Source organism: Pistacia vera, unplaced genomic scaffold (genome assembly GCF_008641045.1).
Source record: "Pistacia vera cultivar Batoury unplaced genomic scaffold, PisVer_v2 Contig282, whole genome shotgun sequence".
Taxonomy (NCBI): domain Eukaryota; kingdom Viridiplantae; phylum Streptophyta; class Magnoliopsida; order Sapindales; family Anacardiaceae; genus Pistacia; species Pistacia vera.
In genome coordinates this window covers 192,470-202,668 of record NW_022196093.1, presented here as the reverse complement: position 1 = coordinate 202,668, position 10,199 = coordinate 192,470, and the positions used below count along the sequence as shown (strand labels likewise).

General features: G+C 36.6%; 2 protein-coding genes across 3 annotated transcripts; one reads left to right on the top strand and one right to left on the bottom strand.

Annotated features, from left to right (window-relative positions):
* The first annotated feature begins 704 nt into the window (after nt 1-704).
* On the top strand, nt 705-2,966 carry LOC116134098 (3-oxoacyl-[acyl-carrier-protein] reductase FabG). 2 transcript variants are annotated; one of them, XM_031419767.1, is made up of 5 exons: nt 705-1,096; nt 1,286-1,545; nt 1,887-1,980; nt 2,117-2,228; nt 2,535-2,966. In XM_031419767.1, exons 1-5 carry the CDS (start codon nt 961-963, stop codon nt 2,719-2,721), a joined length of 789 nt encoding a protein of 262 aa, XP_031275627.1. In that variant the 5' UTR covers nt 705-960; the 3' UTR covers nt 2,722-2,966. The 2 variants fall into 2 exon arrangements, with proteins under 2 accessions (XP_031275627.1, XP_031275626.1); XM_031419766.1 differs by having other exon boundaries at nt 1,241-1,545.
* Nucleotides 2,967-4,956: 1,990 nt separating this feature from the next.
* Nucleotides 4,957-9,977, bottom strand: LOC116134101. Its single transcript, XM_031419771.1, has 10 exons — nt 9,817-9,977; nt 9,745-9,780; nt 9,540-9,661; nt 8,782-8,899; nt 7,374-7,435; nt 7,237-7,288; nt 7,035-7,140; nt 6,702-6,800; nt 6,511-6,625; nt 4,957-6,416 (listed from the first exon to the last, which is right to left on the bottom strand). Exons 1-10 carry the CDS (start codon nt 9,885-9,887, stop codon nt 5,815-5,817), a joined length of 1,383 nt encoding a protein of 460 aa, XP_031275631.1. The 5' UTR covers nt 9,888-9,977; the 3' UTR covers nt 4,957-5,814.
* Nucleotides 9,978-10,199: the final 222 nt, after the last annotated feature.

Sequence of the window (10,199 nt, the reverse complement as noted above, 5' to 3'; positions counted from 1 at the left end):
TGGTTAAGAATGGAGTTAAAGTATACCTGAATCTTTTTTCCTCGTGTGGAGAGTAATAGCTAGCACCACTTTGCCCGTAGCTTAAAGGTTAAATAGGAACTAGGAGAGTTACTAGATCTGGACTTCTCTAAACTATAGATATTTTACGGATTATGTTATGTTTACCTTATTATCAAACATGGACTCCTGATCATGGTCAAGACTTGACTGCTTCAAGTCAAGTGCATTTCCTACGCAAACACCTTGGAAGGACCTTTCAATTCCTTTATAACACTTTGGATTTAAACTAAGGTGACTGATGGCGGGCAATTGTTAACAAATTTGATTCATCCCATACAAAATCGTGAATCTGCCATACTGAACAAGTTTTATCAGAACCAACTGAATGGAGAAAAGTTGAGATACTAAAATTCAAACCAGTAAGAAACTGCATTGATTGGGCTAAATAACTGGTATTGGGATATTTAGGTAGGCTCTACTCTAGTAGCAAATGTCACAACTATAGTTCTTCAAAAAAAAAACCTAAAAGGACTTCTTACCTACCAGGACTGTGGAATTGCATGAATAATTATTTATCACTACTATCAACCCCTAAAATTAAGAGATTATGATTATTAGAGTGATTAAGAAATGATTAGAGAGAGAGAGAGATGGTATATAAGAAAGGGAAGGCAAAGAAAGCAATACCCAAAGCTAAGAAATGCTTTATCTTTGAAGAAGAAGTGCTACTTGCTGAGGAGGCAACGACGTAGACAGTGACGAAGGAGAGCATAACTAGCCACAGTGCTAATCCACCATCTCATCTCATCTCATCTCTCCTTTTCTTTTCTAAATAAATTCTCCAATCTGAAAGCAGAAGAACTCAACTTAAACAACAAAAAAGTAACAGAAAGAGTAGACTTAGTTTGTTCACTGACATCGATAACTTTTCCGTTCAAAGCACAGCTAGCTATAGCAAAGATGCGTAGCATGTCCAGTTCTGGCTCCTGTAGAGGCATCGCCGCCATTGTAGGGGTCGGACCCAAACTGGGTCGATCCATAGCCCGAAAGTTTGCCCATGAAGGCTACACCGTTGCCATCCTCGCCCGTGACTTAGGTATCTCTCTCTACTTCTTCTCTTAGTTCATCAAAAGCGAACATTTTTCTCTCGCCCGTGACCAGGATGTACCCTCTCTCTCTTAACTTGTTTTCTTTTTGCCTGTGTTTTGGTTTGATATATTTATTCCTTCAATGAAAAAAGGGAAGTGTGAAAAGGGCTTTGAAGCAATTTATGTATTGAACACAGGACGATTATCAATATTTGCGGACGAGATAGCGAGGGAAGAGAAAGCACAAGTGTTTGCAATCAGAATTGACTGTTCTGAATCAAGAAGTGTGAGGGAGGCATTTGAAGGAGTTCTTTCCCTTGGATTTGTTGAAGTGCTTGTATACAATGCATACCACCCAGTTTCTTGGCACCCCACCAACTTCACTGATATCCGCATCGATTCTTTTGAGAAATCTGTCTTCGTCTCCTCCATTGGTGCTTTTCTTTGTGCTCAACAGGTACTACTGGTACTACTATCCATCTTCAAATAGCTATATCAACATGTATGGAACCAAAGACAATCATTAATTTTGGTTCACCTTAATTTTTATTCTGGTATTAATTAAGATCTTCAGTGAACCAAAATTCCCTATTATCGTATGCTATAAAAGGAAGCAAATATATCACGGTTGCCTTATGTTTTGTTCAAGTGTAAGAAATTCATAATTTCCACCGTTTAAAATGGATCTCAACCCAAGCTTTCTTCAAAGTGTAATTCAGGTGATATGTTGATATACATATTTAATTTTAGGTTATGGGATTGGTTGATGAAGAGGGAATGTTATCATGTTTAATTTAGGTTCTTCCTGGCATGGTGGAAAGAGGAAAGGGAACAATTCTGTTTTCTGGTTGCTCGGCTTCTCTCAGTGGCATGGCGGGTTTCTCTGAACTATGTAATTAATTAATTGTATAATTTCAATTTTGCCAACGAATCTGTTGTTAGATTCACTTGAAGAATCACCAGAATCATATACTTTCTCTAGAAAAAAATAAAAAGGTAAATTAGTTTAATAATTTGGTGTGAGACAGGCTGTGGGAAGTTCGCATTGAGAGCACTGTCGCAATGCCTGGCAAGAGAGTTCCAACCCTTTGGTGTTCACGTCGCTCATGTCATCATTGATGGTGTTATTGGCCCTCCCAGGTAAATTACTTATTGTTCACTTATTTTTATATTTTCGTATTATTCGTCGGATGTTGATATTTTCGGATTCCAATTTATTTTCCTTTTCCCCATTTTCTTCAATTGTTCAGTGACACATATTAAGGAATGTAGAGTTCTAAATAACGAGAACGTGGCTGATTCCTTTTAATTTAAATATCCAATGGTGTCAGATAACATGTTTAGCTTTTCAAGATAAAAGATTTAGTAATAGTTGAAGGTGATTTTTTTTTCATATTTGATGAGAACGTTGTTTAAGTTGATGAAAAAGGATTAAATTATATGCAGGGGACCAACGACATCTCAGAGATCGTTGGTTGGGGAGCAACAACAGAGCGGAGGAGGAGAGGACGGGGCCATGATGACGATGGACCCTGACTCACTGGCTCAGACCTACTGGCATTTGCATGTTCAAGAACGAACCGCTTGGACCCAAGAGATGGATCTTCGGCCTTCCAATCCCGGATTCTACTAGTACAAATTGCCAGTTTCAGTTTGCAACATCGTCATCATCATCATCATATGTTAATTTACTACTACACTCCCTTAATAATGCATTGCATATACATATTGTCCGCTGTGGTTGGACCCTAGCTACACAGCTCAAATTAACGGGGGAGCTACCATCATGCATAACATCTCTGCCGGTCGTTGTTGCTACTGTTTGTGTCATTTTAAAGTGCATAAAATTTATGCGTGATTGAATGGTGATTTCGGTTATGAATGTTCATAGTATTCTCCAACTTAATTATTGATTTTCATAAGGTGCTATACTAAGAGGACAGGATTCTTTTTCTAAATTTTTTTAATATTCATCTGATGTAAATTTTATCAGTTTCATCTCCCTTGACAAATTTTGAAAGCTTACAAAAAATTTAACCCAGAAACAGAAAGCTAGCAGTCTTAAAAATTGTCGGTTCTTAGTGTTACATCGGTTGGGTTGGGGGACAGTGTTTGCATGGATAATAGAAGGACTCCGTGTTCTAATTTAAGACACACAAGAGTTATAATAAAGTTGCTTTTGAAATGAGAGCTATGTGCCAAATTTTCCTCTGAAAAATGAAAACGACAGCGACTTTTCATGATGAGCTGATACAGTGTTATATGATCGAGAAGGAAAAGTTGTAATGTGGGGCATGGTATTTATATTTTCCCTTGGGGAGCCGTCATTTTGGTAGCGAATACTGGTCGTCGATCCTCATGTCTTCCGTCTTCGTAGTTCGTACTGACACAATTGGATCATGCTGCCAATCACATTCACCTATCCAATCACAAAAGTTCTTATAATTCACTTGTGACTCACACCAATTAATTCTGATTTGACTTATTATTTCATTTTAGTTTTAAGAATAAAAATTAGGTGAGAAAGGAGCTCAGGGCTGAGCCCATTAATTTGGTCAAGTGGAAAACACCAACCATATGTGCCCCAACATCAACTAGGCATCCGAATCTTTTGTCTTGGAAAACCAATGTATACAGCTCTCCACGACAAAAGGTAAATACCATTACTCCAAAACATATAAAACAGAAGAAATAATTTCAATCATTAGTCTGTTAAGCTCATAAATAAATTTATCAACTCAATGAAATTGCTGGGTTATACCTTAGTTGATGAAAAATCACCTATCTAGAATCTCTTACTTGGCAAACGAAACGCAAGGTGCAGAGTGCAAAGTGCAAACTGCCAAGTGATATAATTGTCTCCACGCNAAAGTGCATAAAATTTATGCGTGATTGAATGGTGATTTCGGTTATGAATGTTCATAGTATTCTCCAACTTAATTATTGATTTTCATAAGGTGCTATACTAAGAGGACAGGATTCTTTTTCTAAATTTTTTTAATATTCATCTGATGTAAATTTTATCAGTTTCATCTCCCTTGACAAATTTTGAAAGCTTACAAAAAATTTAACCCAGAAACAGAAAGCTAGCAGTCTTAAAAATTGTCGGTTCTTAGTGTTACATCGGTTGGGTTGGGGGACAGTGTTTGCATGGATAATAGAAGGACTTCGTGTTCTAATTTAAGACACACAAGAGTTGTAATAAAGTTGCTTTTGAAATGAGAGCTATGTGCCAAATTTTCCTCTGAAAAATGAAAACGACAGCGACTTTTCATGATGAGCTGATACAGTGTTATATGATCGAGAAGGAAAAGTTGTAATGTGGGGCATGGTATTTATATTTTCCCTTGGGGAGCCGTCATTTTGGTAGCGAATACTGGTCGTCGATCCTCATGTCTTCCGTCTTCGTAGTTCGTACTGACACAATTGGATCATGCTGCCAATCACATTCACCTATCCAATCACAAAAGTTCTTATAATTCACTTGTGACTCACACCAATTAATTCTGATTTGACTTATTATTTCATTTTAGTTTTAAGAATAAAAATTAGGTGAGAAAGGAGCTCAGGGCTGAGCCCATTAATTTGGTCAAGTGGAAAACACCAACCATATGTGCCCCAACATCAACTAGGCATCCGAATCTTTTGTCTTGGAAAACCAATGTATACAGCTCTCCACGACAAAAGGTAAATACCATTACTCCAAAACATATAAAACAGAAGAAATAATTTCAATCATTGGTCTGTTACGTTCATAAATAAATTTATCAACTCAATGAAATTGCTGGGTTATACCTTAGTTGATGAAAAATCACCTATCTAGAATCTCTTACTTGGCAAACGAAACGCACGGTGCAGAGTGCAAAGTGCAAACTGCCAAGTGATATAATTGTCTCCAGTGGGGGTGGGCGGGTCTTGGTACCCACCCAAATCCCATGGAACTGGAACCGGCCGGTTTTGGTTCCCAAAAGCCTGAAACTGGAACCTGAAACATAGGTTTCGGTTCTGGGTATTCGGGAAAATTACAATGACCCCCTACTATTCACAAAAATGACAAATACCCCCTCAAATTTACAATATAACCCCAAAAGTTTACAAAAATTACAGTTCAGTCTCGGTTCCTAACTGGGTACCCAAGTCTTAGTTTCTGTTTTGACAATGGTGGAATCGAAATCAGAACCGCACAGTTTCAATTTCAATAATGGTGGAAACGGAATCAGAACTACAAAGTATCGATTTCGATTTTTTAGAACTGAAACTGACCCTGTGAGGGTCGGTTCCGGTTCCTACCCGGAATCGGAACCTCAGGTATCAGCCGGTTTCAGTTCTGGCAGGTTCTTTTGCACACCCCTAGTGTCCAAGGAAAGTTAATGGAGAAGTTATATAAAATGCAAACGAATGCTAGATATCTGTCTGAGCTTGTTTGATGCCAACGGTATATCTGCCATTTGCTGTTGAACGAGGTGATCAAATAGGCAATAATATCAACATAAAGCTACTGAAACAACGACTAGAGTTATTTGCTTTAAACCAGCTACCAGCTAAAACACATTCCTCGTATACATTTCTCCAAATGAACAAGAATTTTAAATTTCGCAGGTGAAAGAGTTTTACCACCCGGAATCTTGCATGCAAAAAATTTGGTAAAAGTGCAGGAAGCCTGTCTTACCTGCCTGTCAGGAGCATTCAACGGAAGATGCAATGCTTTGTTTAGATACCAGACATCTTAACGGAAAACATATTGAAAACCATTCTTCCTGGGTCCATATGCCTCAGTTCTTGATGGACATTGATGTGAATGTCTATCAACAGTCCTCAACCCTGGAAAGCAGTTCAAGTCCCTCGGTTCAAAGCTGTGGCTAGGACTTGAGAAGGCATGGTGGGTGCAATTGCTATGGTTGTACCCCTGATTTCTTGTAGTAGGCATCATGGACATGTAAGAGAAAGGCTTGATATGTGGAATTCTTGTCATAGTTGAACTGTAGTCCACGTCATGACCACAAAAATGGAATGCTGAATTATTGTGGTGAAATTCTATTTGAGACAGATAAGGACCCTGGGGAGGTGTGAATGAACGAAGGTTTGGACCTTCACTGATCCTTCTATGAAAGTTCTGATGTCTCTGACATAATTGAGATCCTCCTGACCTTAAATTTTGCTTGAACTTCGGATTTCTTGGTGGAGCATCTTTACGATGATTATTAAGTTTTGCATGTTGCAGAGGCATAGCTTTTCCGGGTCCATCCAAACACCTCCTCTTTTCAGGTTTTGTTGTCTTACTCATCTGAGATGACCTTGTATGATGGAAATACTTTTGACGTTTTGCACCTAATAATCATTAGAGAATAAGTCTGACATATGTCACCAAACAGAAAAATGAAACAAACAAAATAACACACACACACAGTCTTTCGTTGTATACCTGCATTTGTGGACCATGTCTTTGTTTTCCTAATTGCTCTAACAAATCTTGCTACTGCACCTCGTTTGTGTTTCTCGGCAAGCACTTTTACCCTTTCTTCTTCATCATTCCAAAGCTAAAAGGAGCAGAAGAAGGTAAGGAAACAAGCTGACACACTAAAAATTGGCAACTTGACTAACTTAAACACATACCTGTCTAAAAGTTTTCAATTTATAAAGGTTACGACCCTTCACAAGCAAAGGAAAAAGTGTAGGCAGTCTGTTAATCCCCTTAATCCACAATATTTCGATCTTGCACAACAAAAACATGGATCCAGTAGACAGCATTAGATGGCTGAACTACTCTCTGAACAAACAATAGTAAGAAATGTGCACAATCATCTATTCACAACAGCCAATCAGGTGGTTAAGGAAAATCATTCCAGTGACCGTAGATTTTTACAACTGAGAAGCACCCATAGAAGAACAACGAGTAGACATTAGAAACTTAAATTTGGTGCCAAAAATAACATTTCTTTTCCTTACTGTAAAAGTATGTTGTTGTTTGGCCACACCATAGCTTTCATTGACAACCCTTCCGGCAATAGTTCTCTTTCCTAGAAGCCTCCCATGCCTTGTCACTTTATCAAACCTGTTCAAAAAAGATCTTGAATTACATAGAAAAAGAATTTAGAACCTGAAATACAAAGTATAACAAGAACAAGACTCTAAAGAAGAATGGGAATACTTCTCATAAACTTTCTGCGTGAACAAAACAACGTCACCCTTACAAACATCACCTGCATTTATTGAAGGAATTTCTGATTATCTCTAAGATGCCTCAAAAGCAAAACAAATTAGCAGATAAATACAGAAAAAACCTACCTGTACAATTGATGCTGAAGGATGATTTTGGATAGAGTGCTTCACCATCTCCATCATTAATTCTGAAAACTAGAAATTAAATTTCTTGTTAAAATGTAACTAATATGCAAAATGCCACTGAAAAAGAAACATGTTATTAGCATATTTCTATTTCTTCTATGATTTCTCCTTTTTACCCTTCTTCTCAATTAATTCTATCCACTGTCATTTGGTATCAAAGCCCACACTTGATTCCACTTTTGCACAAAAATCATGAGTTTCGTCCCTATCACTTTCTACTGAATGCAGATTTCTCAACTCAGTTTGGGACATTCAATGCAACATCAAGATTGCACATATCTCTACCTAAGCCAGTGGATCTTGATGTTAATGCATGGATAACCTATAACTTTTCAAGATCAAGTTTGGTGCTTTTAAATCTATTGGCAACACCCTTCGCATTACCCTCTTCTTCAGTCTACATGCCAGGAGTCGAGTTCTTTTCAACTCAAGGGAATTGTTGTTGGATAACCTAGAGAATTTCAACTTTGGGGGATTGGTCAGGATGACTGGGAGATTGTAGGGATTTGATGTAGTTTCTCTATAAATTATTTTTATTTTCTTTCCTAGTTGAATAAGAGTGAACTTCTTTATCTAGGTTAATCTAATTTCCTATTAAGAGTTCATTTCTTTTTTTATGTAGTTGTTTTAACCACAATGAATCGAGGCTAAGTTACTATTTTCAGACATAAAAAACGAATTGATGAATGAAAAATGGCTTACCAAAAGTTTCTCTATTCCTACATTAATTCTTCTAATTTTCCTCCATTTCAATTTCTTTTATGATTTCTCTCATTTTTTGCTTCTTATCCCTTAATTCTGCCCTTCCTAATCTCTATCACCATCCCATCTCACATTATTTCCTAATTAGAAGATATCAAATTAAATTTTACCAGCCATGTCGATAACTTGTTTTGAGGATTCCATTTAGCAAGAATACAATTCTATTACATTCAACTCAAGAAATTGAAAATGATGAGTGTTAACAAGTACATGGAAAACATTGGAGAGGACTCAGACGGAGGTGGTTCCATCAGCTATAAGTACAACTCACAAGTTGTGCTCAAGTGTATAAATGTAAGTTAGAAAGCAAAATCCTTATTATGAGATATTAGAAATGGAGCCAATATACTCACTGTGTCAGTCATCTTCAAGAATTTTTCTTGATTCCAGACTGTATTAATGTCACACTTAAATCAACACTGGAGAAATATATTTGTTAAAGCATTTACCACTTGTACGACTAAAAGTTCCAAAATATGAGCATATACTAGCATCCCAACATAATATATAATCACAAAAGCAAAGTGGCATTAACATGTAGTAAAGAAAATGAAGATAACAGTTCATGTAGCCCAAAACCACTTGCCTCCAATGCTCTTTAATCCTCTGTATACACACTGTCTTAGTACCAGATATTCTCAGGCCATGCTTACGTAAGTACGCTATGCATGCTTTGACATTTAAAGCTCCTAGATCACCCCCTCCTACGTAACAGAATATCCAACATGAGATTTCAAATTTACCAATTTATGGCAATCACAAGACCTGTTATAAGAAACATTACGCCAATGATCTCCATGGTTTCAGTCACAACAATCCAGTAAATGAGAAATGTCACTTAATACTGATACACCCCATGTGTTAGTGTCTGGATTTCATAGTAATTGCAATTTAGGCAAATCAACAGTTTACAACCTCATACACATCTACCACTAAAATAGGCACTTAATTTGTCCAAAGAGCCAAAACTAAATCTTTCCCAATCACATCTAAACAGCCATGACAGAAATTACTTAAGTAGAAGTGTCATCCAGATACAGTATAGAAACCTATAATAAAGTTGATGCTTAGGGATATAATTAGATAGTATCTCCTCAAAAGAAAATTAAACTAGCTTCGAGTAAGTCATATGTTTTCAAAAACAAAGCATTATATTTGACTTGCAATCTAAACAGGCCCTAGTACATTTTGGTAAAAGCTTAGAAATAATAATATTAATATCACACAATTTTTGTCTAATTAAACATAAGTAAAAATAAACCTAACAACAAAACAATCAAAATCAACTAATATAAACATAAATTAATTCGATAAACGCAATTGAAATTGTGAATTTGAAGAAACCTTTAACGAGGAAAATGACTCTGTTGCAGAGAGATTCATCATCGCCGTCGTCTTCATCTTCATCGTCGCCGTCCTGATCAGACTGGTAATCATCCTCCGTCACCTCATCACTCTCATACTCACTGACCAAACAACCAAGAACCGTAATGAGATACAGTAAGGTCACAACTCCCGATCAAAGAAAAAAAACATGAAAATTGAATACCTGAAACTCGAAACGCTACTATCCTCGTCTTCATCACCGTTGTCATTGTCATTGTCGTCGTCGTTGTCGTTGTCGTTGTCATCGTCGTTTTCTTCTTCAGAGAGACAAATCAAAATGCGCTTCTTTGTGTTTTTCTCCGACATTGTCGTTTCCTAGTCCAGATAAATTTTCTTCAACAGTTGTTGATAAATTCCGTTAATGAAAATTTTGTATTACATTCTTACCCACCCATTAGAAAGCAACACGTCAGTAAGTAGGCGGAGGAGGTGTTGGTTATTTCTTTTTCTTTCTTTCTTTCCTTTAAATAATACTATTTATCATAAATTTGGGAAATTAATTTATTGTAATCTAATGATTAAAACAGTAATAATTTGACATGAAAAAAAATAACTATATTCAACTTCTATATTAATTGTTAAAAAAAAATTAATTAACATATTTTAATAAATAATCAA